The sequence below is a fragment of the Hylobates moloch genome, unplaced genomic scaffold, assembly GCF_009828535.3.
Source record: "Hylobates moloch isolate HMO894 unplaced genomic scaffold, HMol_V3 SCAFFOLD_10, whole genome shotgun sequence".
In the NCBI taxonomy this organism is placed as follows: domain Eukaryota; kingdom Metazoa; phylum Chordata; class Mammalia; order Primates; family Hylobatidae; genus Hylobates; species Hylobates moloch.
In genome coordinates, this window is record NW_026652285.1 from 26660818 (window position 1) to 26688735 (window position 27918).

Consider the following 27918-nt stretch of genomic DNA (forward strand, 5'->3'; position numbering starts at 1 on the left):
AAAAAAAAAAAAAAAAAAGTCCTACCCTTAGGAGCCGATTGACTGAGGAGACAACACATCTGGAAAGATAATTGTATCATAAAGCAACATAGGAGTCAACCAATAAGACAGACAAGCTGCAGCTGGGCGCACTGGCTCACACCTGTAATCCCAGCACTTTGCGGGGCCAGGGTGGGTGGATCACCTGAGGTACGGAGTTCGAGACCAGCCTGGCCAACATGGTAAAACCCCATCTCTACTAAAAATACAAAATTAGCTGGGCGTGGTAGTCCCAGCTACTTGGGAGGCTGAGGCAGGAAAATCGCTTGAACCTGGCAGGTGGAAGCTGCAGTAAGCTGAGATCGCGCCACTGCACCCCAGCCTGGGCGACAAGAGTGAAACTCTGTCTCAGAAAAGAAAAAAAAAAAAGACAAGCTGCATTTCATGGAGTTAGAGACAACCCTTCAAGGTCCATGTTCCAAAGTTTCCACATTTATACAGGGAAGAAGTTATTCACTTCTTGGCCAGGCGCGGTGGCTCACGCTTGTAATCCCAGCACTTTGGGAGGCCGAGGCGGGTGGATCACGAGGTCAGGAGATCGAGACCACGGTGAAACCCCGTCTGTACTAAAAATACAAAAAAAATTAGCCAGGCGTGGTGGCGGGCGCCTGTAGTCCCAGCTACTCGGAAAGGCTGAGGCAGGAGAATGGCGTGAACCCGGGAGGTGGAGCTTGCAGTGAGCCGAGATTGCGCCACTGCACTCCAGCCTGGGCGACAGAGCGAGACTCTGTCTCAAAAAAAAAAAAAAAAAAAAAAAGTTTTTCACTTCTTCAAAGGATATTTATTGGCCGGGTGCAGTGGCTAACACCTGTAATCCCAGCATTTTGGGAGGCTGAGGCAGGTGGATCACTTGACGTCAGGAGTTCGAGACCAGCCTGGCCAACATGGTGAAACCCCGTCTCTACTAAAAATACAAAAATTAGCTGGGCATGGTGGTGGGCACCTGTAATCCCATCTACTCTGGAGGCTAATGCAGGAGAATTACTGGAACCCGGAAGGTGGAGGTTGCAGTGAGTCGAGATCATGCCACTATACTCCAACCTGGGCGATGAAGTGAGACTGTCTCAAAAAAAGGATATTTACTGAACACATACTATGGCCAGACTCTCAGCTTGACACTGGGTTTATAAAAATGATCTAGCTGGGCGCAGTGGCTATCACTTATAATCACAGCACTTTGGGAGGCCAAGGCACATCAATTGCTTGAGCCCAGGGGTTTGAGACCAGCCTAGGGCAACATGGCAAAACCCCATCTCTACAAAAAATACAAAAATTAGCCAGGCATGGTGGCACACTTCTGTTGTCCCACCTACTCAAGACGCTAAGGTGAGAGGATTGCTTGAGCCCAGATGGGCGAGGCTGCTGTGAACTTTGATTATGCCACTGTACTCCAGCCTGAGTAACAGTACAACATCCTGTCTCAAAAAAAAAAAAAAAAAAAAAAGGTCAACACACTGTTCCAGCCATTCGGAAGCAAGCTGGGGAGGGAGATATAAATAAAGCACTATAATACAGTTGAAAAGTGTGGTGGTGGAGTTATATAGGGGACTTCATGGGAACCCCAAAAGGAGTTACAAGAACCCAGGTTCCTGGAGTGGCAGGGCCTTGAAGGATGCACAGGGATTGGGTGGGTGAAGGTAGTAATGATGGTGACTTTTCAGGAAGAAGGCATACTTTGAGCAAAGGTACAGAGGTGAGAAACAGCCTGGTTTTTGCAAAACAAATAAAACAGAACAGTCTGCTGTGGCTAGAAGATAACGCTTGGGGCAGAGAGTGTGGGATGTGCTAGTGTGTTATGTTATGGTGCCTGGATCTCAACCTAAAGGGCAGGAAATCAAAAGCTCAAATACCCAAGAGAGTCAGGGAGGTAATGAAAAGGAGCAAGTGAGGTGAAGTACATGATCCACTGAAAACTTCAACTCCAGGCATTTGGGGATGTATAACAGTGGGGCTAGATTCTCCCATTTTTCTTTTTCTTTTTTCTTTCTGAGACAGAGTCTCACTCTGTCATCCAGGCTGGAGTGCAGTGGGGTGATCTCGGCTGACTGCAACCTCTGCCTCCCAGGTTCAAGCCATTCTCCTGCCTCAGCCTCTGGAGCAGCTGGGATTAAGGCACGTGCTACCACGCTGTGCTAACTTTTGTATTTTTAGTAGAGACGGGGTTTCACCACGTCGGCCAGGCTGGTCTCAAATTCCTGACCTCATGATCTGCCCGCCTCGGCCTTCCAAAGTGCTGCGATTACAGGCATGAGCCACCGAACCTGGCCCCCCCGGCTTTTTTTTTTTTTTTTTGAAATGGAGTCTCACTCTATTGCCCAGGCTGGAGTGCAGTGGTGAGATCTTGGTTCACTGCAACCTCTGCCTCCTGGGTTCAAGCAATTCTCCCACCTCAGCCTCCCAAGCAGCTGGCACTACAGGCTCGCACCACCACGCCCGGCTCATTTTTTGTATTTTTAGTAGAGATGGGGTTTCGCCATGTTGTCCAGGCTGGTCTTGAACTCCTGACCTAAAGCAATCCACCCACCTCAGCCTCCCAAAGTGCTGGGATTGTGAGCCACGTCTCTCAGCCTCCCATTTTTCAACAGAAGCTTATAGTCTGGATTTTTAGAAGATGCACATTTTTAAATGTCAGCAACTAAAAAAATTTTTAATGTCAGTAACAAGTCAAAATAATTTCTTTTTTTTTGGGGGGGACGTTGTCTCGCTCTGTCGCCCAGGCTGGAATGCAGTGGCACGATCTCAGCTCACTGCAACCTCCACTTCCCAGGTTCAAGCGATTATCCTGCCTCAGCCTCCTGAATAGCTAGGACTACAGGCATGCGCCACCACGCCCAGCTAATTTTTTGTATTTTTAGTAGAGACAGGGTTTCACCATGTTGTCTGGGCTGGTCTCGAACTCCTGACCTCAAGCAATCCGCCTGCCTCGGCCTCCCAAAGTGCTGGGATTACAGGCATGAGCCACTACGCCCAGCCTTAAAATAATTTTTGACACTGTAAAGATTAAAACAAATCTGAGAGCCAGATCCAGCCATCAGGCAGTCAGTTTTCAACCTTTAAGGAGGAGACGACTTTGGAGGGCCTTAAGTGGGGGAGCGTCAGGGTCAAATGTGTGTTTTAGACAGACCATGCTGAGGGCAATGCAGAGAATGGATTGAAAATGGGACTGAAAATATGCAACAAACTTCTCACTGTATGTTGGTGAGGATTGAACTAGGAAGAAATTAAGTAGTGAATTCATTAATATTTAGGAGATCAGTTGAGCCTAGTTGTAAGCCACTACTAGAAAGAATAGATTCATCAGGGCCAGGTATGGTGGCTCATGCCTGTAATCCCAGCACCCTGGGAGGCTGAGGCAGGCAGATCACCTGAGGTCTGAAGTTCGAGACCAGCCTAGTCAACATGGCAAAACCCCATCTCTACTAAAAATACAAAAAATGACCAGGTGCGGTGGTTCACACCTGTAATCCCAGCACTTTGGGAGTCCGAGACGAGCAGATCACATGAGGTCAGGAGTTCAAGACCAGCCTGGCCAACATGGCAAAACCCTGTGTCTATTAAAAATACAAAAATTAGCTGGGCATGGTGGTGGGCACCTGTAATCCCAGCTACTCAGGAGGCTGAGGCAGGAGAATCACTTGAACCCAGGAGACAGAGGTTGCAGTGAGCCAAGATCACGCCACTGCACTCCAGCCTGGGTGACAGAGTGAGACTTTATCTCAAAATAAAATAAAATAAAATAAAATAAAAAATAAAAATTAGCCGGGCGTGGTGGCACACACCTGTAATCCCAGCTACTCAGGAGGCTGAGGGAGGAGAATTGCTTGAACCCAGGAGGCGGAGGTTGCAGTGAGCCGAGATGGCGCCATTGCACTCCAGCCTGGGCAACAAGAGAGAAACTCGGTCTCAAAAAAAAAAAAAAAAAGAAAGAAAGAATAAGACTCATCAATTAATTTCTACAGTGGAAACTACTTCTGGGACTGGAATATAGAAAACAAGAATTGGCCGAGGCCAGGTGCGGTGGCTCACGGCTATAATCCCAGCACTTTGGGAGGCCGACACAGGCGGATCATCTGTGGTCAGGAGTTTGAGACCAGCCTGGCCAACATGTTGAAACCCTGTCTCTACTAAAAATACAAAATTAGCCGGGTGTGGTGGCACATGCCTGTAATCACAGCTACTCGGGAGACTGAGACAGGAGAATCGCTTGAACCTGGGAGGTGGAGGTGTAGTGAGCTGAGATCATGCCATTGCACTCCAGCCTGGGCAATGAACGAAACTCCGAATCAAAAAAAAAAAAAAAAAAAGAAAGAAAGAAAGAAAAAAAGAAAAAGAAATGGCCGGGCGCGGTGGCTCACGCCTGTAATCCTAACACTTTGGGAGGCTGAGCCGGGTAGATCACCTGAGGTCAGGAGTTCAAGACCAGCCTGACCAATATGGTGAAACCTCGCCTCTACTAAAAATACAAAAATTAGCCAGGCGTGGTGGCACAAGCCTGTAATCCCAGCTACTCAGGAGTCTGAGGAAGGAGAATCGCTTGAACCCGGGAAGTGGATGTTGCAGTGGGCCGAGATTGCACCACTGCACTCCAGCCTGTGCTATGGGAGCGAGACTCCATCTCACACAAACACACACACAAAAAGAGTCAAAGGTTTTGATTGTGAGTTGCAGTAAAGGGAAAGACCATGTTCATAGCAGTGCCAATATCTGAAGTGGAGTCTTACACATTTCATCACCTACAACGAAAGTAGTTAACTGGGAGAGATTACCAAGAGAATAAAAAGAGACTCAGGACAAATAGCTAATGTATGCAGGTCTTAAAACCTACATGATGGGTTGAAAGATGCAGCAAACCACCATGGCACATGTATACCTATGTAACAAACCTGCATGATCTGCACATGTATCCCAGAACTTTAAGTAAAAAAATAAGCCAGGCGCGGTGGCTCATGGCTGTAATCCCAGCACTTTGGGAGGCCGAGGCGGGCAGATCACCTGAGGTCGGGAGTTCGAGACCAGCCTGAGCAACATGGAGAAACCCCATCTCTACTAAAAATACAAAATTAGCTGGGCGTGGTGGTGCATGCTTGTAATCCCAGCTACCCATGAGGCTGAGGCAGGAGAATTCCTTGAACCCAGGAGGCAGAGGCCGTGGTGAGCCGAGATCATGCCATTGCACTCCAGCCTGGGCAACAAGAGCGAAACTCCGTCTCAAAAAAATAAGTAAATAAAAATAAAAAGTAAGAGAGACTAATACAGTTGGAAAAAAAAAAGATTAAGCAAGACTTGGTGAGTGATTCAATGTTGGAAAGGAGGCAAGGACAATCCCAGCTGTAACCTGGGTACATGGAGAGACGGAGCAGGCCACTTTCCACACACCCACCTTGATATCCTCCTTGGTAAGCCTCGGCCAGGCCACCTTTTCCTTCCATTTCCTCACAAAGCAAGTAATAGAGCGGGAAGAGCGCTTATCCTGGGAGTCCTGCCAGATAAGAGAGCCTCATTCTTAGGGTCTGGGGTTTAGAATTAATCTCCAGTTTCCCTGGGCAGCCTGGTTTCCATCCAGACCTTACTGTCCCATCTCACCCTTACCTTGGAGTTCACTTTGGCATAGAACTCAATCTCATTGTACAACTCCACTCCATCGGCATTCTTGCAGCTGAGAAGACAATGAAGCTGAGGAGATGCAGAATACTCCGTGTGGGGACATTAGGAGAAGGGGTAGGTTCCTGGGAAGCCAGGCCCTCAGACGGCAGGGCCACTACCTGAACACAATGCGGTGATCCTCAATAAGCACGTGGACATCGGTGCTGTCCTCAACACAAAACTCCATGAACACATACCTGGGCCTGTCGTACCACAGGGTCCGGGCGTGCTGCCTGAAGAGAAGTTGAGGTGGGGCTTCATAGGGGTGGGAGAGGGAAGACTGAGGGCATTTGGGAAGGGACTACCCAGGGACCTTTGATGCTACAGTTTTTTCAAAGTGGAGCTAAATGAGACAGGGGGTGAAAGGGAAGGGAATGACAGGAGTGAGTGGGTGTGGTGAGTGTGAACCTGGGAAGAATAGAACGTGCGAAACTAGGAGGTCAGGGAGAACATTCAGGTCACACCTTCCCTCACCCCACAGTTACAGAGACCAGGGGTCTGGGGCTCCCATGGGGCCTCACAGAACCTGGAGCGCCCAGAAGACTTGGAGCAGGGAATCTCCAGGGAAAGGGCCAGGGGGAGCACAGGAGCCGGAAACACTCACCGTGCCATTGCAGCTCCCGCTCCAGGGTGGCATTTAGAGTTCCAGGCAGGGGCCGCTATCTTTAGATCCTGGGGACGCCCCCAGCAGCTGCCTCTCCTTATATGGTCGGGAGAACAGTTCAGAGGAAGAGAGAACATGACCTGGCAGCCAAGGGATCTGCACTCTGGAGATACTCTGGGAGAGCTTCATTCTTGCAGCCCTTCACCGTGGGGTCTTCTGGAATGCATAGACTAGGAATAGACAACCCATCTGCTGGAACCAGGGCAAAGGCTGCCCTAGACGCTTACACACAGGGAATGACTTTTCCCCGGTATCATTCACCTGTTTCTCCGACGCTTAGTGCTCAGTGTCTGATTCACAATAGGCGCTCAATAAAACATTATTGTCCTGAATTAAATCCCCCGGGAAGGCGCGCCCTCGGGGACTTCGGTACTTCAGGCCCCGCCCACCACTCCCCTGGGGTTCCAGGCCACCGCGCCGTTGCCATGGCAGCAGGGGGGGCGCGGCTGACGTGCGGCGGTGTTTCCGGGAAGATGGCGGCTGTCGAAGTGGCTGCAGAGCCGGTAACGGTGGTGGCGGCTGTTGGGCCAAAGGCGAAAGACGAAGAGGAGGAGGAAGAGGAGCCGCTGCCACCGTGCGAGGCGGTGCGCTGGGCCCCAGTGGGGGCGGTGGCGGAGGCCCGGCCTGGGGCAACCGCGTTTTTGGAAGAGGCGACGGCCGAGGAGCCTGGCGCGGCCCCGGGCTCCCCGCCGGATTCGCCGGGCCGGACGCTGCGGCGGCTGCGGGCAGAGCGGCGGCGGCTGGACTCGGCGCTGCTGGCGCTGTCCTCGCACTTCGCGCAGGTGCAGTTCCGCCTGCGCCAGGTGGTGCGCGGGGCGCCGGCGGAGCAGCAGCGCCTTCTGAGGGAGCTCGAAGACTTCGCCTTCCGCGGCTGCCCTCACGTCCTAGGTTACGAAGGGCCCGGCGACCCCGCCAGCGATGAGGGCGATGGGCTGCCAGGGGACCGGCCACGGTTGCGGGGCGAGGACCAGGTGAGTGGCTGGAGCCGGGCCGCGAGGGATATGGGAATAGTGGGGTCGTGTGGGTGGCGATCCAGACCCGGATGATGGTGCATGAAGGGAGAAGGCTCCCCGACTCGGTCGGTGAGTACGTGTATCGGAGACCAGGAGACTGGAGTGCGGGGCCGGCTGAAGGGCAAGAGGACAGAGGCCTGGGAACCTGAGGGTGAGCGGTGTGCACGGAAGATGTGGAGAGATGCCGGTGCGTGTTGACGTGAGTGGTAGAGGAGCGGTGAGCGAAGTGAGTCATTGAGGGCAGCAGAGCAGCCAAGAGCAGTGCTGCGCCCACTCACCTTTCCCTCACGTATCTCAGTCTTGAACACTTTTGCTGCTAGAGGACCCCGACTCTGGGGATTGGGAAAATTGGCAAAGGAAAGGAAAGTGAGTTGGAATCCGTGGAAATTTGGGTTAACTCCCTGTCCCTGCTTTCCTAAAATCTAGGCAGTCTACACTTCTCTGGGTGGGAGTTTGGGTTAACAGCAGGGTCTCTTAGTAACTGAAATAAACACAACTCTTGATTATATAAATTTCCTAATGTTGGAATTTTTCCTTTTTAAGAGACGGGGGCGGGGCGGGGGGTCTTGGTATGTTGCCCAGGCTGGTCTCAAACTCCTGGTCTCAAGCCATCCTCCCGCCTCAGCCTCAGGACTACAGGCGTGTGCCACCGTGCAGGCTATAATATTGAAATTTTTAAACTCTTCCTCCATCCTGCTTAATCATTAGGCATTCTGAATGAGGTCCTCTGGTAACTGACAAGATCGATTCAGTGTGCCTACCCCAGAAGTAGTGAAACTATGTATAAGACACCAGGTAAACGTTTCCTTACAAGCTTTGCATCTCTGGAAGTGCACAAAGTGCTAGCTTTATTGGAAGTGTTGAGGTACACTGCCTTTTCACTTTTGTTTTTTTGTTTTTTTGTTTTTTTTTTTTGAGACAGAGTCTCACTCTGTCACCTAGGCCAGACTGCATTGGCGCAATTTCTGCTTACTGCAACCTCTGCCTCCTGGGCTCAAGCAGCCCTCCTGCCTCAGCCTCCCCAGTATCTGGGACTACAGGTGTGTGCCACCACACCCAGTTAATTTTGTTTATTTTTTGTTGAGACGGTGTTTCACCACATTGCCCAGGTTGGTTTCGAACTCCTGAGCTCAAGCGATCTGCCCTCCTCGGCCTACCAAAGTGCTGAGATTAGAGACGTGAGCCACCATGCCCCATCCCTTTTCACCTTTTTATTCTTCAAACTACAATCTACATGTGGCTTTCTTCCCACTTACATTGGTTTTAGCCAAGAAGATTTATCAAGCAGATAATGATTTGTTTATTTTAATCTGAACTGTTTCCAGTGCAATCCTGTGTTTACTGTTCCACCCTTCTCCACATACCTGCAACTCCTTACACAAGCAGCAGCCACCTCAAACTGCCAGATTTAAGGGCTAGAAAGGGGTGGACAGCACCAAAGGTTCTACGTGATAGGAAACTCTGTTGTTCATTTTCACCTTTAGAAACAGTAGGCCAACCCCATTTTCCATGATGTGATTATGACACATCGCATGCCTGTAGCAACATCTCATGTACCCCATAAATATTTACATATACTATGTACCCATAAAAATTAAAAACTAGCCGGGCGCAGTGGCTCACGCCTGTAATCCTAGCACTTGGGGAGGCGAAGGCTGGAGGAGGATCACTTGAGCCCAGGAGTTGGAGGCTGCAGAGGGCTATGATCATACCACTGCACTCTAGCCTGAGTGACAGAGCAAGACCCTGTCTCAAAAAAAAAAAAAAAAAAAAGGAAAAAGAAACATTGTACCACCTTAAAAAAAAAAAGTAGTGCTCAATCCACCTGCAAGTTGTAATCTTGTATTTATACATTGAATACACACTACCATGACTAGCTAATTTAAAAAAATATTTTTTCTGTAGAGGTGGGGGTCTCCCTATGTTGCTCAGCTGGTCTCTGACTCCTGGCCTCAAGCCACCCTCCCACCTTAGCCTCCCTAAGTGCTGGGATTACAGGCATGAGCCACTACACCTGGCCCCCAATTTTTTTTTTTTTTTTTTGAGACAGAGTCTGGCCCTGTCGCCCAGGCTGGAGTGCAGTAGCACGATCTCAGCTCACTTGAACCTCCTAGGTTCAAGCTATTCTGCTGCCTCAGCCTCCCTAGTAGCTGGGACTGCAGGCATGTGCCACTATCCCCGGCTAAATTTTGTATTTTGAGTAGAGACAGGGTTTTGCCATGTTGGCCAGGCTGGTCTCGAACTCCTGACTTCAAGTGATCCACCCACCTCGACCCCAAATATTTTAAACCAATATTTTCTCTTACCTTACTTCATACTGGAAATGATTTATGTTATTTCCTGCCTTGCACCAGAGCTCATTGTTCTCTCTTGTTTGCCCACACTCTAGCAAATAGCATATCGTAGCTACCATGGCAAGTGACAGAGTTCAACAGACTTGGTCATGAAAATGGAATTAAAATTTATGGCTGATTTCTTTCTTCCCTGACATCATAAAGTTGGGTAACAGAACAAAAACAAAGACTTTTCCCCAGTTCTTTCTCCTTGGGCTGGTTAGACAACTTTCTCCACTCAGAGTTCATTATTTGGAATTTGTCATTCTTTTCTTTTTCTTTTTCTTTTTTTTGACACAGAGTCTTGCTATGACACCCAGGTTGGAGTGCAATGGTGCGGTCTCGGCTCACTCCAACCTCCGCCTCCCGGGTTCAAGCCATTCTCCTGCCTCAGCGTCCCAAGTAGCTGGGATTACAGGCACATGCCACTACACCGGGCTAGTTTTTGTAGAGACAGGGTTCCACCATGTTGGCCAGGCTGGTCTCGAACTCCTGACCTCAGGTGATCTGCCTGCTTTGGCCTCTCAAAGTGCTGGGATTACAGGCATGAGCCACTGCGTTCGGCCATACTTTCCTTAATTCAGTTCGGTAACATACAACAAATGCATGTTGAGAACTTATCTGGTGCCAGACACTGTGCCTGGCATTTGTGGTTCAAAGTCAAAACCTTTGTCCTTAAGGAGTTCATAGACTAGAAGAGACAGAATCCTAAACAAATAATGTGATATGAGCTAGACTAGAAGTGTGTACAAACTCTAGAGGAAATGTTTAGTTATGCCTGGGGAAATCGGGAAACCTCTTAAAGGAGAACTAGGCCTTCACCAAATGGGGAAGCGGGATAGGGTTCTAACAGTATGCAACTGCGCTCTGAAAGGATTACAGAGGGACTGTCCTGAGAAAAGGCTTGCTTTCATGTTGAGCAAAGTTAAAGCAAGAGGATTGCATTTTAAATACTTAAACAAAAAGTTAATTTGTTGTTTTCTTTTTCTTTCTTTTTTTTTTTTTTCTTCATTTCTTCTCTCTCATTACTTACTTCTTCAGGGCTTGGTAAGTACCGTTTTAAGGTTAAATGTAATACGCTGTAGACTTCTAGTTTAAGACGCAGCCTTACCCCTACAAATGATTTGCTGGTTTTGCTTTTTGTTTTTGAGACTCAAGAAAGACAAGGAAGAACCAGTGTTTGAGAATACGTTGACAAGACTTTACCACCCTGAAGCATTTTTATTAATTGAAATGCAGAAACTACTGGTGGCCAACAGTTGAAAAACGAGTCACTAGTCAGCAAAACTTACAGATACTTTTTTTAAAAAACATTGTTACCTTCCCATCCCCACTATGTGGCTTTTGGATTTTTTTCACTGGCCTAGGCACTTGCCTTTTACTCTTTTGTTTTTGGTTTTGGTTTTTTGAGACAGAGTCTCGCCCTATTGCCCAGGCTGGAGTGCAGTGGTGAAAACAAAGCTCACTGCAGCCTCAACCTCCTAGACTCAAGCCATCATCTTGTCCCAGCCTCTTGTGTGACTGGGACCACCATGCCACCACGCCTGACTAATTTTTTTCTTCTTTGAGACGGGTCTTGCGAAGCCTTGACCTCTTGTGCTTAAGCAATCCTCCCGCCTCGGCCACTCAAGTAGCTGGGACTACAGGCATGCATCACCATGCCCAGCTAATTTTTTTTTTTTTTTTTTTTGAGACGGAGTCTCGCTCTGTCACCCAGGCTGGAGTGCAGTGGCGCAATCTCGGCTCACTGCAAGCTCCGCCTCCCGGGTTCACGCCATTCTCCCGCCTCAGCCTCTCCGAGTAGCTGGGACTACAGGCGCCTGCCACCGTGCCCGGCTAATTTTTTGTATTTTTAGTAGAGACGGGGTTTCACCGTGGTCTCGATCTCCTGACCTCGTGATCCGCCCGCCTCGGCCTCCCAAAGTGCTGGGATTACAAGCGTGAGCCACCGCGCCCGGCCCGCCCAGCTAATTTTTAAAAATTTTTTTGTGGAGATGAAGTCTCACTATGTTGCCTAAGGTGGTCTCGAACTCCTGGGCTCAAGTGATCCTTTTGCCTTGGCCTCCCAGAGTGCTGCAGTTACAGGTGTGAGACATCACTCCTGGTGCATTTGATTCTTTTGATTTTTCAGAAGTGGTCTATCATACATCAAAGGTACTTTGGTGAACCTTAGGAAAGCTGGTTATGAGTTTTTTTTTTTTTTTTTGAAACGGAGTCTCGCTCTGTCACCAAGGCTGGAGTGCAGTGGCGCGATCTCTGCTCACTGCAAGCTCCGCCTCCCGGGTTCACGCCATTCTGCTGCCTCAGCCTCCCGAGTAGCTGGGACTACAGGCGCCCGCCACCACACCCGGCTAATTTTTTTTTGTATTTTTAGTAGAGACGGGGCTTCACCGTGTTAGCCAGGATGGTCTCAATCACCTGACCTCATGATCCACCCACCTTGGCCTCCCAAAGTGCTGGGATTACAGGCGTGAGCCACTGCGCCCGGCCAGCTGGTTATGAGTTTTAAAGCCTCTCTTCACACCCTTACCCCAGATTCTTTTGCAAAATTTGGCTGCACAGAGTAATCAGGAGTTGTGTTATGGTAACTGGCTGTGGAGAATGGCATGTCTTAATTCCTGGGAGATCTATTTTGGCTGAGATAGGTTGTCTCTACCCTAACTAGACCTTTGGGGGAAAAAAGGCAGTCTTAACAAAAAGCCTTATTGTATTAATATCCTATTTCCAATGAGGGACAGATAGTTTCTTAAAGAAAACACCCATTTAACAAATTGCCTAGGATGAAATAATTATTCTTACTTTTGAATCTATCATATGAATTGTGTATTTCATTTGGATTATTGGAAACATCTTATATTTTATTGGTCATTACTGGCTGGAGCAGATTCTTAATGTGCCCTGAGTTTCCCTTTTCCTGCATAATAGACCCAATTATTTTCTTGCCTTAGAGTGAGCAGGAAAAGCAAGAGCGTCTGGAAACCCAAAGGGAGAAGCAGAAAGAACTGATACTGCAGCTCAAGACCCAGCTAGATGACCTGGAAACGTTTGCCTATCAAGAGGGCAGTTACGACTCGCTGCCACAGTCCGTGGTGTTGGAAAGACAGCGGGTGAGCAGACCCCAGAGGAACCTCCACCACTGCCCGAGGTTAACTTGTCCCTTCCAGCATTCACAGGGCATCCTCTCTCAGCTCAATTCTCCTTTGGCCTTACTGAGAATCCCTCTGCTGGCCCAAATCAAAGGGAAATTTTACTACTATGCGGAACCATTCTTTGCTCATACATGGAAAACACAGGTTCCAAAGTTTTGTAATACGATAATTGAGCTCTTTCTTTTTGGTGGTTGTAATTAATAATAGAAATAAGAATATAACAATAATTTCTTCATTTGATCACTTAAAAAATTCTACTTAGGCCCATCATACAATGTAATCTAGCTTTTTTGTTTTGTTTTATTTTGTTTTTGAGATGGAGTTTCGTTCTTGTTGCCCAGGCTGGAGTGCAATGGCGTGATCTCAGCTCAACACAACTTCCGCCTCCTGGGTTCAAGCAGTTCTCCTGCCTCAGCCTCCCAAGTAACTGGGATTACAGGCAGGTGCCACCACGCTGGGCTGATTTTGTATTTTTAGTAGAGATGGGGTTTCTCCATGTTGGTCAGGCTGGTCTCGAACTCCCAACCTCAGGTGATCTGCCCACCTCAGCCTCCCAAAGTGCTGGGATTACAGGCATGAGCCACCGCACCTGGCTGTAATCTAGCTTTTTCCTACTACTCACCACCTTTTGATAAACATGCCAGGAATCCAGACTGACTTTAATACTGTGTTTATTTAGGTAAGACCTGGGTAGACAGGTAAATCTCTTGGTAGAGATACAGTTACAACCTCCCCTGCATGTTTCTCTACCCCTGTGCTGTGGCTGTTTTTTCTGGCTGGGCTGGAGTTTACGATATCAGATTTTTTTTTTTTTTTTGAGACAAAGTCTCAGTTTGTCACCCAGGCATGGGTGACTCAGTTTGTCATGCAGTGGCATGATCTTGGCTCACTGCAACCTCTGCTTCCAGGGTTCAAGCGATTCTCCTGCCTCAGCCTCCCGAGTAGCTGAGATTACAGGCATCCACCACCACGGCCAGCTAATTTTTGTATTTTTAGTACAGGTGGGATTTCACCATGTTGGCCAGGCTGGTCTTGAGCTCCTGACCTCAAATGATCCACCTGCCTTGGCCTCCCGAAGTGCTGGGGTTACAGGTGTGAGCCACTGCACCCAGCCTATTATCAGAATTTTAAATTGTTCCTAATAATGTCACTAGGATATTTTGGCTATAATGCATCTTGATATTTTATAGAGATTTTTCTTTAGTTGCCTACAGTAGGGCAAGAAGGGATAAGAAGGATTAGAAATTAAGAAAAATCAGGCCAGGTGCTGTGGCTCATGCCTGTAATGCCAATTCTTTGGGAGGCTGAGGTGGGAGGATCTCTTGAGGCCAGAAGTTTGAGGCCAGCCTGGGCAACATAACGAGACCCTGTCTCTACAAAAAATTTAAAAATTAACCAGGTGGTAGCGTGTGTCTATAGTCCCAGCTATGGGGGAGACCGAGGCAGGAGGATTGCTTGAGCACAGGAGTTTGAGGTTACAGTGAGCTATGCTCACATTACTGGACCCTAGCCTGGGTGACTGAGCAAGACCCTGTCTCTTAAAAATCAGTATATATTCTCCTTGAAGCCTTTAGAGCAACTAAATATAAGGCTTGTTGGATCATCAGCCACTTTGGATTTTTTATACTGTTGTTCTCTTGAGTGAAATCTGACTAGCCTGGTAGAAATTTACTGTGAGTGGGAGGATCCATTTTTATCAGAGAACTGAGGGTTCTTTTTACTTTAAAAGTAGAGAGTCTTTGTCCTCACCTTGATCAATCAGCAGTTAAGTCATTTACTTTCACAAATTTAGAGGCCTGTTTTTTATTTCCATTTAAGGACAGAAGACATTTTTAGATTCTCCTCCCTAACCCTCTCCCTAAAAATTCCAAAGGGTGTGCTCATTGCTTGTGATCTGGATAGGTGATCATAGATGAGTTAATAAAGAAACTGGACATGAATCTAAATGAGGACATCAGTTCCCTGTCCACTGAAGAACTTCGTCAGCGCGTAGATGCAGCAGTGGCTCAGATCGTCAACCCAGCCCGAGTCAAAGAACAGTTGGTTGAGCAACTGAAAACTCAGATCCGAGACCTCGAGATGTTCATCAGCTTCATCCAAGGTTAGAGGAGGGGATGGGATGAGAAGGGTGGACAGGTGTCATAATAATTATACTTATTCTGAGTACTAGTAAAAAGGCTCTAATTCTGGTTTTTTGTTCTTTGTTTTGGCGGGGGGAGAGACAGTGTCTCTCTCTGTTCCCCTGGCTGGAGTGCAGTGGCACAGTCTTGGCTTACTGCAACCTCTGCCTCCCAGATTCAAGCGATTCTTCCGCCTCAGCCTCCTGGGTAGCTGGGATTACAGGCTCCCACCACCACACCCAGCTAATTTTTGTATTTTTAGTAGAGACAAGGTTTCACTATGTTGGCCAGGCTGGTGTCGTACTCCTGACCTCAAGTGATCCGCCCCCCTCAGCCTCCCAAAGTACCAGGACTACAGGCATGAGCCACCATGCCCGGCCAAAAGGTGCCAATTCTTGATGTACTATTTAAGAGGCTTGATGGCTTAGTAGAGGAGGCAGCATTGGCAGAGTAGAAAGAGCATGGGTTTCAGAATCAGACAGTTAAAATCTCCACTCTCATACTCATTGGTTTTATGTCCTTGAGCATGTTACTAACCTCTTTAGTCTCACTTTTGTCATCCATAAAATGATGATTCATGGTTCGTTCACTTAGCAGATGTTTATTGAGCCAACTACTGTATGCCAGTCCTCATTTTACACAATTAAATAGGACAAGATTTTGTGAAATTCTTGTTTCTAATAGGCACCATTAAGTATTTTCCTTTAAAGATCTGCCATAAAGGGCTAAATAAGTGTCTCTTCTATAATTTCTGATTCCAGATGAAGTGGGAAGCCCCTTGCAGACAGGTGGTGGACACTGTGAGTGCAAGGCCAGTGGGAAGACAGGAAATGGCTGCAGCAGAACAGGCAGCAGCAGACCGCCTCCAGGAAACAGCAAAAGTAAGTGCAGTTTCCAGAACAGGCAAATCTCTAGAGACAGAAAGTAGATGGTGCCTAGGGCTTGGGTGTGTTGAGAAGAGGTGAATGAGAAATGCTGATGGTATGGAATTGCTTTTGGGGAGGATGAAATATTCTAAAATTGATTGCAGTTGACAGTTATACAATTCTGAATATACTAAAAACCACTAAATTAAACACCTTAAATGGGTGAATCATATGGTATGTGAATTATATCTTAATACAGCTATTATTAACCAGAAAAAGGAAGTCCAGCTACATCCTGGTTGGCTCTTGCCTTCATGTGAGACCCAGCATGTGGCTCAGACTGATCTCAGCCTGTGATTTGTTGAGTGTAGCTCTGTGCCATCATGGCCTCTCACTGATGAGCCACTGTCTTTTCTAAGCAGCAAAGGCAGAGGATGTGAAGAAAGTCCGGGAGACGGGGCTGCACCTGATGCGGCGAGCGCTGGCCGTGCTCCAGATCTTTGCTGTTAGCCAGTTTGGTTGTGCCACAGGCCAGATGCCTCCAACCCTGTGGCAGAGGGGCCAGGCTGACAGAGACTACTCTCCCTTGCTGAAGAGGCTGGAGGTGTCAGTGGACAGAGTGAAGCAGCTAGCCTTGAGGCAGCAGCCACATGACCATGTCATCACCTCTGCCAACCTCCAGGACCTCTCTCTGGGAGGCAAGGATGAGCTGACTGTGGCTGTGCGGAAGGAGCTAACGGTGGCTGTGAGGGACCTGCTGGCCCACGGACTGTATGCCTCCTCCCCAGGGATGAGCCTTGTTATGGCTCCTATTGCTTGTTTGCTGCCAGCCTTCTCCTCGGCCCCAGAGGCCATGCACCCCTGGGAGCTCTTTGTAAAGTACTACCATGCTAAGAACGGCCGTGCTTATGTGGAATCCCCAGCCCGGAAGCTCTCCCAGTCCTTCGCCCTTCCTGTTACGGGAGGCACTGTTGTCACCCCCAAACAGAGCCTACTGACAGCCATCCACATAGTGCTGACAGAGCACGACCCTTTTAAGCGCAGTGCAGACTCAGAATTGAAGGCCTTGGTGTGCATGGCACTGAATGAGCAGCGTCTAGTGTCCTGGGTGAACCTCATCTGCAAGTCCGGGTCACTCATCGAGCCTCACTACCAGCCATGGAGCTACATGGCACACACAGGCTTTGAGAGTGCCCTCAACCTGCTTAGTCGCCTCAGCAGCCTCAAGTTTAGCCTCCCTGTAGATCTGGCTGTGCGCCAGCTCAAAAACATCAAAGATGCCTTTTGATGAGAGTGCCCTAACCCCAGACAAGCTCCTTGCTCAGTAGGCATAGATGTGTTAGTCTTCTAGCATAGGAGCAAGGAATCAGAGGTGGGGTTAAAGGCATTTTTCCTAGACCCTGCTCAGGCAGTCGGCCAAATGAGTGCAAAGTCTGTTTTCCCCACCAACTTAGCTCTCGGAAAGATGTGCTGGAGAGACCCTCTTGTTAAGAAGATTCTGCCAGGCCAGGCGCAGTGGCTCATGCCTGTAGTCCCAGCACTTTGGGAGGCCAAGGCAGGCAGATCACAAGGTCAGGAGTTCGAGACCACCCTGTCTAACACGGTGAAACCCCGTCTCTACTAAAAATACAAAAAAATTAGCCGGGCATGGTGGCAGGCACCTGTAGTCCCAGCTCTTCGGGAGGCTGAGGCAGGAGAATGGCGTGAACCCAGGAGGTGGAGCTTGCAGTGAGCCGAGATCACGCCACTGTACTCCAGCCTGGGTGACAGAGTGAGACTCTGTCTCAAAAAAAAAAACATTCAAAGAGAGGATACTGTGAAAAAAAAAAAGAAGTTTGTACCAACAGTATACGTGTGGGTACTTGTGCTTGAGCCTGTATTAAAGGAATCAGGCCAGGCATAGTGGCTCACGCCTGTAATCTCAGCACTTTGGGAGGCTGAGGTGGGTGGATCACCTGAGGTCAGGAGTTCAAGACCAGCCTGGCCAAAAAGGCGAAACCCCATCTCTACTAAAAATACAAAAATTAGCTAGGCGGGGTAGTGCACGCCTGTAATCCCAGCTACTCAGGAGGCTGAGGCCGGAGAATCGCTTGAGCCTGAGAGGTGGAGGTTGCAGTGAGCCGAGATCACGCCACTGCACTCTAGCCTGGGCAACACGGGGAGACTCCATCTCAAAAAAAAAGACATTCAACTTGAGGCTCCTGTTAGTTAAGCTATCTTCTTTCACTTGAAGCAGGTTTGAGAGGCCTAGGCCAGAATTTAAATTCCTTTTATGAATAGATTTCCCTTTCTTCCTGACCCCAAGGTCAGAGGAGACTATATATTCCATGGCTGCCTCTAAGACTAGGAATAGGAATATCTGAAAACAACATTTCTAAGGGTGGTAACCACAGGTTGATTTTAATACGAGCCCTTTTTCTTGTAGAGGTAAGAAGTAAAATCTTCCTGACAAGGTAGTCCTCTTTTCACGGCACAGACAATGGGCTTTCTGTTTATGAGGGGTGAGAACCGGTTTGTTGCTATGTTTGCTAGCAAGTAAACATTCCTCTGCTCACCTCCCAACAAGACTAACACAGTCTTTTTAGAAGTAAATATATTCAAGACAAACGAGAAAATCCTGGCTACCCAAGTCGAGTATAAACAGGAATACAAATCGGTAATCAGCAGCTGTTCCTCAGGTTGTGACTCACTGAGCACCACTTGTCCTGGAGGCTGGATGATGGAGGACATCTGGTTATAGGTACTGCAGCAGGGATAGGTGCCACAGGAGGATAGGAACTACAGCAGATCACTGTTTCCAGAACGGGGAGGAGTATCTCATTGTGAAACAGACTCTAGAGTGATTCTATTGGTCTTCCCTTATTTTAGCCTCATTAGTTCACATTTGTCATGCAGCTTGTGGTGAGTACTGCTCTAGGACTGGCCAAAAATGGGCAAAATGTATCACTCCAAACACTACTGATTCAGCATTGTTTTCATGTCTTAAAATTGCCACCTGCACTTTGTTTCTGCACTATTATGTAGTGCATTTTAACTTAAATTTTTTCCAGCAATATGTTACTTATTTAAGATACATTATTGATATTTCATTATAATTAGTTCACCTTCCCTGTGAAATGAGAATTGTAAAATGTGGAAAATGATACATATGTGGATGCTAATGAAATCATAGTATTTTGTGTAGCTTCTCTGAAGACCTTAGAGACCGCAGCTTTGGTTTATAAGTGTTTGGGCCTTATCAGCCCATCTGATCCAGATCAATATTTTTTTGAAAGCTGCCTGTATCCTCTGTCCTCTGTTATGGATCATCTCAGCTTTGGTAGTGGTAGTAGGGGTTTTTTGCCTGAAAAAATTCACTAAAAAGTCCCCTTGGCATGACCATCCCCTCCTGCCCACACCTGTAGTCCCTCCCCACAACAGATGTCATCACACATGCTGCTTTTGGAATTGGCACTTTTTTTTTTTTTTTGAGACAGAGTCTCGCTCTGTTGTCCAGGCCGGAGTGCAATGGCATGATCTCAGCTCACTGCAACCTCCGCCTCCTGGGTTCAAGCGATTCTCCTGCCTCAGCCTTCTGAGTAGCTGGGAGTACAGGCGCGCACCACCACGCCTGGCTAATTTTTGTATTTTTAATAGAGACGGGGTTTCACCACATTTGTCAGGCTAGTCTCGAACTCCAGACCTCAGGTGATCTACCCACTTCAGCCTCCCAAAGTGCTGGGATTATAGGCGTGAGCCACCACACCCAGCCAGGATTGGCATTTTGAAATCCACTTGTCTGGATATCACTTTGGGTGGTAACTGGTATAGCCACATGGCATAGCCCAGCAATCACCCCAGTATTGCCTTTTTCAAATCACAAAAACAAAACTTGTATTAAGGCTTTGTGCTAGCATTACAGGAAGCATTTTCATTTCTCTCATTCTAATTAAATTCTCACTACTTACAGAGTGGGACAGTATTATCCCCACTTTACAGCTGAGGAAACAACTGCAGAGGGGTTAAATATTTTGTCCCGGTTTACATGATGATGGAAGACCTGAGATTTGGAGTCAAGTTTCCTGAATCCAAAGCCCACAGTCTATCTTGTCACTTCATTGTATCATGTTGTTTCTAGATTTTGGTTTCTCTTTCTCCTTTATCCCCCACCCTCATTCCTACCCTCACTTTGGGGAGGAGAAGGTATTTTCCACACAACTGCCAGAAATTTCAGCTGCCAAAGGACCAGGCTGCAGGGAGACAGGCCGGCAGCCATGACTTTCATGTCCAAGTTCTTGAAACCTAAATGTGTGTATCAACTGAGACAACCGAACAATTCCATCAGCATCCCTGCAGTCAGATATCTGCTAAGCTCTGATATCATCTGTCATTAGTGAGAACAGAGCTCTGTCCTTGGCTTAGGGTGAGACAGGACAAGGGAGGAGAGGCAGGCTAGTCCACCCAGATCCAAGGATACGCAAGAATGGAAGGGTAAACAGCCATGGATATGTATGCAGTGGAAATGTAGGGTGTGTTATACAAGTATGATCTGCAAAGTGTTGTTAAAGCCGTCTAAGGTGCTCTCCAATCATTCACTCACTATTGATCACTTAGCAACTGCCTGCCCAGACTAGATGCTAAAGAAAGAGATAAACTCACTACCCCGTGCCCTCAACAAACACAGTCTAGCAAAGGAGATACCATACCAATTGGAGATTTGGAGAGACTGTTAAAATACAGATTGCTGGGTCCCATCCCCAGAGTTTTTTATTGAGTTGTTTTGGAGTGGGGCCTGAGAATTTGGTTTCTAACAAGTTGCTAGGTTATGGTGATGCTGCTGCTCTGGGAACCACGCTTTGAGATGAGAACGAACCACTCATATCCAAACTAAGATTATGTTCTGTAATAAAGGTAAGTACAGATTGGATTGCTCAGAGAGCCCAGAGAAAGGAGAGATTAATTCTGCCTGGGAGAATTCTGGAATAACCTTGAAGGATGGATAGAATTTGAATAGGATTTTGCCTGGCCACTTGGAGAGGAAGAAAAAGACACAAGATATAGCCCAGGGGGTATGTGAAGGGTGGGGGAGTCAGGAATTTATGCAGCAGGAAAGGTAGTAAGGAAGGAAAGGAGTGAAAATTCACACTATTGAATAAGCCAACAGTGGATTTCAAGAAAAGTGAAGGACTTTTCAAGAAAAAGTTGTTTAAAGCTGTTGCTCAAAATAAGATCTATAGATCATATGGCTCCACTCCAGAGCCATTGAATTACTATCTCTGAGGTTGGAGACACTTCCTTAATAAGCATCCTGGGGGCCAGGCGCGGTGGCTCACACCTGTAATCCCAGCGCTTTGGGAGGCCTAGGTGGGCAGATCACGAGGTCAGCAGATCAAGACCATCCTGGCTAACATGGTAAAACCCCGTCTCTACTAAAAAATACAAAAAATTAGCTGGGCGTGGTCGTGGGTACTGTAGTCCCAGCTACTCGGGAGGCTGAGGCAGGAGAATGTCGTGAACCTGGGAGGTGGAGCTTGCAACGAGCCGAGATCCCGCCACTGCACTCCAGCCTGGGAGCGAGAGGGAGACTCCGTCTCAAAAATAAATAAATAACAAGCATCCCGGCTGGGCACGGTGGCTATGCCTGTAATCCCAGCACTTTGGGAGGCCAAGGTGGGTGGATCATCTGAGGTCAGGAGTTCGAGACCAGCCTGGCCAACATGGTGAAACCCCATCTCTACTAAAGATACAAAATTAGCCTGGCGTGGTGGCATGCGCCTGTAGTCCCAGTTACTCGGGAGGCTAAGACAGGAGAACTGCTTGAGCTCAGGAGGCGGAGGTTGCAGTGAGCCAAGATCATGCCACTGCACTCCAGCCTGAGCAACAAAGTGAGACTCCATCTCAAAAATAAAATAAAAGACGTATGACAAAATTCAGAGGATTTAGTTACTAATTTGATTTGGAGGGTAAAGTGGCTTAGTCCCAGCTACTTGGGAAGCTGAAATGGGAGGATCGCTTGAGGCTAGGAGTTTGAAGCTACATCACACCTGTCAATAGCCACTGCATTCAAGCCCGGCAACACAGCGAGACCTCATCTCTTTAAAAAATGAATTATATAAGAAAAAGACATTTTAAAAACCATTGGAGGCCAGGCGTGGTGGCTCATGCCTGTAATCCCAGCACTTTGGGAGTTCGAGGCAAGCGGATCACTTGAGGCCGGGAGTTCGAGACCAGCCTGGCCAACATGGCGAAACCCCATCTCTACAAAAAATATAAAAATTAGCTGGGTGTGGTGGCGGGAGCCTATAGTCCCAGCTACTTAGGAGGCTGAGGCAGGAGAATCGCTTGAACCCGGGAGGTGGAGGTTGCAGTGAGCTGAGATCGTGCCACTGCACTCCAGCCTGGGTGACAAAGTGAGACTCTGTCTGAAAAAAAAAAATTGTAATGGGGCCGGGCACAGTGCCATGTCGCCTGTAATCCCAACACTTTGGGAGGCTCAGGTAGGAGGATCACTTAATCCCAGAAGTTTTGGGGACCAGCCTGAGCAATATAGTGAGTCCCCATCTCTACCAAAAGAAAAGTTCTTTGTTTTTGTTTTTTTCTTTTAATTACATGGGCATGGTGGCACACACCTGAAGTCCTAGCTACTCAGGAGGCTGAGGTGGGAGGATCACGAGCCCAGGAGGTTGAGGCTGCAGTGAGCCATGATTGTGCTACACACCATTCAGCCTGCGCAACAAAGCGAGACCCTGTCTCTCAAAAAACAAAACAAAAGCCATTGCAATGAGATCCTGAGGGATACAGGGGAAATTATATCACTGGAGAGCTTCAGAAGAGAACTGATGAAATCCTGGTTGTTCCACATCTTGCCCAAGACAAATCCTATAGGTTCAAATAAGCAAAAACTGAGATCTTTCCCTTAAACTCGTAAAGCACATAAGGTACCATGTGAAAACACTCTTCTGGTGAGTGATGGGAAATAATTCAGTTTGAGAGCCAACTAGACCTAGATTCAGATCTAGATTTGAATCCCATCTATGCCACTGATTAGGATTAACCTCAGACAAGCAATTTATCCTCTCTGAATTGCAATTTCCTCATGTCTAAATGGGAGGAGAATGCCCAAGATGCAGAGTTGTGAGGATTAAACAGGCTGCTGGCTTGTATAAAGTGCTCACATCTTGCCTGGGAGAGAATCTGTGCTCAGGATGGTGACATGGTAAACAGTATGGGCTCAGGAGTTGAACTGCTTGAGGCTGAGCCCCAGCTCCACTATCTACCCACTATAGACTCTGGGCAAATCTCTCTAAGCCAGTTTCCTTGACTCTAGAATGGAGATAATAATAGTATCTATTTCTTAGTGTTATGATGACCAAATCAGATGATGTGCATAAATAGATTAACCTGACCTGGCACAGGGTAAGCAGCTGCCATTCTCCTCCTCTACCTCCCTCATGTTTATTCTAGTTGGTAATGTCAGTGACACCACTAGACTTTAACTGTTGGGGGTAAATATCCTTTTTGTTTATTTTTTTTAAAAACCAAATTTAGCAGTGGGGGGTTGTATACCAACTTTAGTGACCCTAACGTTGATAAGTTCTGATAACCCACTACTATCGGACCAGCCACCCTTACTGGTATTTGTCCCTCCCTCTTTAGCTAACAGTGCCCCCGACAGGCACCAATAAATGCCCTATTTTTTTCCCTGTGTCTCCCGAGAGAAAAAGTAAATTTCAGATTGTGTTCCCCCTCCTAGCGCCAGAGAAAGGAACTACAACAAAGCCTAGCTGCTGAGTCTAGAGAGCGCAAAGCACACTAGCCCTCCCAGCTCTTCCGTCGGCCGAGACGAGTCTCCTTTGCTCTTGTCTGCTGCTGGAGCTGCTAATAAAGCTTCATTCGAATACTTGAGCTGCCGCGCCTTGCGTTCCCCTCATGAGATTCTTCCGCCCGCAACACGAGACTCAGCACCACACAATCAGCGTGGCAAAGCCTGAAGGGCGGGACAGGAAGTGAGGTCACTCCTTACCGGGGTGAAAGGTTAGCGGAAGTGTCCTTCTTTCCTTTTTCCTGTAGGCCCGAGTGGTTGCTGCCGGTGAGTAGAAGTTTGGGTTGAATCTTTCAATCCGCCGCCATCCGCGGCGTGGGGGTCGAGGGTCCGGGCGGCGCCGGGTGCGTTCCTTCCCTAGGTCTCTGGCGGCTACGTATCCGATCCTGTCCTGCGAGCAGGGCTGTCGGGCGGCCTGGACCAAGGCGACAGTGAACACAGTCTGAAGTTTCGGCCCAAGACCTGGGCTTCCTGGCAGGAGTCGGCTCTGGGTGTCTTTGGCTTTACGGATTTTTAAGTGTCCCTTTCTCCTTGCTCTCTGCAGAAATGGGCAAGTTCATGAAACCTGGGAAGGTGGTGCTTGTCCTGGCTGGACGCTACTCCGGACGCAAAGCTGTCATCGTGAAGGTATCAGCCTCGCGGGACTCTGCGTCCTTGCATCCCGGGACCAGGCTGGCTGCGACGGGGCGGGCAGGCTTGGAATTCAAGGCCTGCTTCTGGGGCAGTAGCCAGTGAGCATGGTCAGGGTGAATGTGGGAGAGCTTTTGAGAGAGGAAGAAGCATAGTAAAAGCAAATGTCAGTAAAAGCAAATGTGAGCTGAATTGGGCTCCTAACGCATAAAGCCTTCTCCACCAGAGGCTTTAAATATGTAGTAATAGTGGCTGACATTTATTGCACGCTTGCTATGTGCTCCCACTGCCTTTCAGGTATTGTCATGTGCAGTCCTTGAAGTAATCATAGGGGATTCCTTTTCTTTTCTTTTCTTTCCTTTTTTTTTTTGAGACGGGATCTCTGTCCAGTCTGAAGTGCAGTGGCGCGATCACTGCAGCCTCGACCTGCCGGGCTCAAGCGATTCTCCCATCTCAGCCTCCCGAGTGGCTGGGCCTATAGGTGCGCGCCACCATCCCCAGCTATAGGGGGTTCCTTCCTGTTGCTGAGGTTTAGAGGTGTTCTGTTATTTACCTGAAGTGCTGCAGCTGGGAATCTGTAAGAAGAGGAGGAAATTGCTTTTAGAAAGGTCACGTAGCCCCTCACTGTTTTCCTCTTACCCATGTTTTTGTAGCTTCTTAGAGATTTCCCTAGGCTCTGGCCACATACACCACTGTGTTTTGCTGTTGTGGGGACACTGGAGTACCTCTGGAGTTAGGCTCTGGTGTCTTAACCTTGGCTGTACACTTCACTAGCAGTGGAGCAAGTGAATAGATACCAAGTCTTGTGAGCAGTGCTTGGCATATAGCAAGTACTTCTTAAATGTTAACTGTTGCTACTTTTAAATCTCTTACCTCTAATAAGCCGTTCCAGATGCTTCCTGGTGGAGATAAACACTGTTCTGTTTCTCTTTGGTCATTTCTCATAGCTTTCTGTGATTTTTCTCTTTATAATGGTGGATCTTGGAGACTTGAGGGTGGAAATATTTTTTGGACACTGCCCTACCTCTAACACAGGGCCTAAATAGGCCCTCAGTGAATAACAAATGTAATTCTTACTCATTTAGAACATTGATGATGGCACCTCAGATCGCCCCTACAGCCATGCTCTGGTGGCTGGAATTGACCGCTACCCCCGCAAAGTGACAGCTGCCATGGGCAAGAAGAAGATTGCCAAGAGGTCAAAGATAAAGTCTTTTGTGAAAGTTTATAACTACAATCACCTAATGCCCACAAGGTGAGCATTTCAAGAACTAGAATTTAAGTTTCTTTTCCCTGCTCTGTTGAATAAGGAGACAGACCTTGCAGCCATTCCAACACCAGGAAGGGATATCATTTCCAAATTGTTCATCTTCAACTCATAAACTGGCTATGGTTTCCAGTTTTGCCTTTGATCCATCTTTTAAGTGTTGGGTAAAGATTGTTTTCCATCCACAGTAAACACAGGCATGGGGTCTGATCTGCCCTCTTCCACTGTTCCACCCTCAAGGATAAATACAATAGGTTTCAAAAAGTCTGTGAATGAGTGAAAGCAAGCCTCCCCCAATTAATTTTACTCACCTGTTGGGCCCTTTAGTCTGGGGACATACACTGTCTTAGTACAAGTGTTTTTTTTTGTTGTTGTTTTTTGTTTTTGTTTTTGTTTTTTTTTTTTTGAGCTCCGCCTCCTGGGGTTCACGCCATTCTTCTGCCTCAGCCTCCCGAGTAGCTGGGACTACAGGCGCCCGCCACCATTCCTGGCTAATTTTTTTTTTTTTTTTTTTTGTATTTTTAGTAGAGATGGGGTTTCCCCATGTTAGCCAGGATGGTCTCGGTCTCCTGATCTCGTGATCCGCCCACCTCGGCCTCTCAAAGTGCTGGGATTACAGGCGTGAGCCACCACGCCCGGCCAGTACAAGTGTTTTTTAAGAAGTACAAGAGGCCAGGCACAATGGCTCACGCCTGTAATCTCATCACTTTGGGAGGCCGAGGCAGGTGGATCGCTTGAGGTCAGGAGTTCAAGACCAGCCTGGCCAACATGACGAAATCTCGTCTCTACTAAAAAATAAAAAAATTAGCTGGGTATGGTGGCTGGCACATATAATCCCAGCTATTCTGGAGGCTGAGGTAGGAGAATCGCTTGAGTTTGGGAGGTGGAGGCTACAGTGAGCTGAGATCGCACCACTGCACTCTAGCCTGGGTGACAGAGCCAGACTCCATCTCAAAAAATAAAAAAGCAGAGAGAACTGTTTCTTGGGTGCTGGGATGTGGTGGGGTTGAGGCAGCTAGTTTTTGGGCTGTCATGAGAGTGACTGCATTGGCAGAACTTGAACAATAAGGAAATGATTTCAAGTAGAAAGTTAGCCAACTGTCATGATGAAAGTCAAGAAGGCCTAATTTGGCCGGGCGCGGTGGCTCAGGCTTGTAATCCTAGCACTTTGGAAGGCTGAGGCAAGAGGATCACGAGGTCAGGAGATCGAGACCATCCTGGCTAACACAGTGAAACCCTGTCTCTACTGAAAGTACAAAAAATTAGCCGGGCATGGTGGCGGGCGCCTGTATTCCCAGCTACTTGAGAGGCTGAGGCAGGAGAAGGGCGTGAACCCAGGAGGCAGAGGTTGCAGTGAGATCGCACCACTGCACTCCAGCCTGGGCAAAAAGCGAGACTCAGTCTCAAAAAGCGGGGAGGGGGGGCCTCGCTTGATGATTCTTAGCTAGAAAAATAAAGTAGTTGCGGGAAATTGAGACTGAAACATTAAATTTTACATTTTATTGGTTTGAATCCAATACATGTTAAAAGTGAATTTTCAGGCCGGATGCGGTGGCTCACGCCTGTAATCCCAGCACTTTGGGAGGCCGAGGCGGGCAGATCACGAGGTCAGGAGATCGAGACCATCCTGGCTAACACAGTGAAACCCCGTCTCTAACAAAAAATTAGCCGGGCGTGATGGCGGGTGCCTGTAGTCCCAGCTACTCGGGAGGCTGAGGCTGGAGAATGGCGTGAACCCGGGAGGCGGAGCTTGCAGTGAGCTGAGATTGCGCCACTGCAGTCCAGCCTGGGCGAAAGAGCCAGACTCTGTCTTAAAAAAAAAAAAGTGTGAATTTTCAGATAATGTCATCAGGACATGGCTTTTGATGGTTGCTTCTAAGGAGTCAGACCCTGATTCCCTAGTGTCCCACGAAAATTTGGCTGTATAGGGGCCCCTGGCAGTATGTGGGCTAATCCTGCCTCTCTGCCTTTGTCCCCAGGTACTCTGTGGATATCCCCTTGGACAAAACTGTCGTCAATAAGGATGTCTTCAGAGATCCTGCTCTTAAACGCAAGGCCCGACGGGAAGCCAAGGTCAAGTTTGAAGAGAGGTAAGTAGGCTTTGGTAGTGAATGGTGGAGTATGGTTTCACTATTTCCATTCCTTTCCTCATTGGTGTCCTCTTTTTTTCCCTTCTAGATACAAGACAGGCAAGAACAAGTGGTTCTTCCAGAAACTGCGGTTTTAGATGCTTTGTTTTGATCATTAAAAATTTAAAAAAAAAAAGCCTGTGTCTGCATGCTGTATGTATTACCAGACTCTGAAAAGGAGAACATTATTGAATAGGAAACACTGGGTGGGCTGGGCGCAGTGGGTCACGCCTGTAATCCCAGTACTTTGGGAGGCCAAGGCGA

At 47.9% G+C, this 27918-nt stretch overlaps 3 protein-coding genes across 5 annotated transcripts in view; 2 read left to right on the plus strand and 1 right to left on the minus strand.

Annotated features, from left to right (window-relative positions):
- LOC116474896 (alanyl-tRNA editing protein Aarsd1-like) overlaps positions 1-6715 on the minus strand; it is a 31707-nt gene extending 24992 nt beyond the window's left edge. Inside the window, 4 exon segments of the mRNA XM_032163739.2 lie at positions 5420-5518; positions 5629-5695; positions 5802-5915; positions 6287-6715. Of these exon segments, the coding sequence (XP_032019630.2) occupies positions 5420-5518; positions 5629-5695; positions 5802-5915; positions 6287-6423 (417 nt within the window). The 5' untranslated portion in view covers positions 6424-6715.
- Positions 6716-6809: 94 nt separating this feature from the next.
- Positions 6810-17607, plus strand: RUNDC1 (RUN domain containing 1). 3 transcript variants are annotated; one of them, XM_032163737.2, is made up of 5 exons: positions 6810-7317; positions 12641-12799; positions 14744-14942; positions 15723-15842; positions 16247-17607. In XM_032163737.2, exons 1-5 carry the CDS (start codon positions 6820-6822, stop codon positions 17113-17115), a joined length of 1845 nt encoding a protein of 614 aa, XP_032019628.2. In that variant the 5' UTR covers positions 6810-6819; the 3' UTR covers positions 17116-17607. The 3 variants fall into 3 exon arrangements, with proteins under 3 accessions (XP_032019628.2, XP_032019629.2, XP_058301995.1); XM_032163738.2 differs by having other exon boundaries at positions 16250-17607; XM_058446012.1 differs by lacking the exon at positions 6810-7317 and adding an exon at positions 9414-10739.
- Positions 17608-23078: 5471 nt separating this feature from the next.
- On the plus strand, positions 23079-27808 carry RPL27 (ribosomal protein L27). The gene is made up of 5 exons (XM_032163741.2): positions 23079-23895; positions 24173-24255; positions 25344-25513; positions 27505-27615; positions 27704-27808. The coding sequence occupies exons 2-5, from the start codon at positions 24175-24177 to the stop codon at positions 27750-27752; spliced, it is 411 nt and encodes a 136-aa protein (XP_032019632.1). The 5' UTR covers positions 23079-23895; positions 24173-24174; the 3' UTR covers positions 27753-27808.
- The last annotated feature ends 110 nt before the right edge of the window (positions 27809-27918 follow it).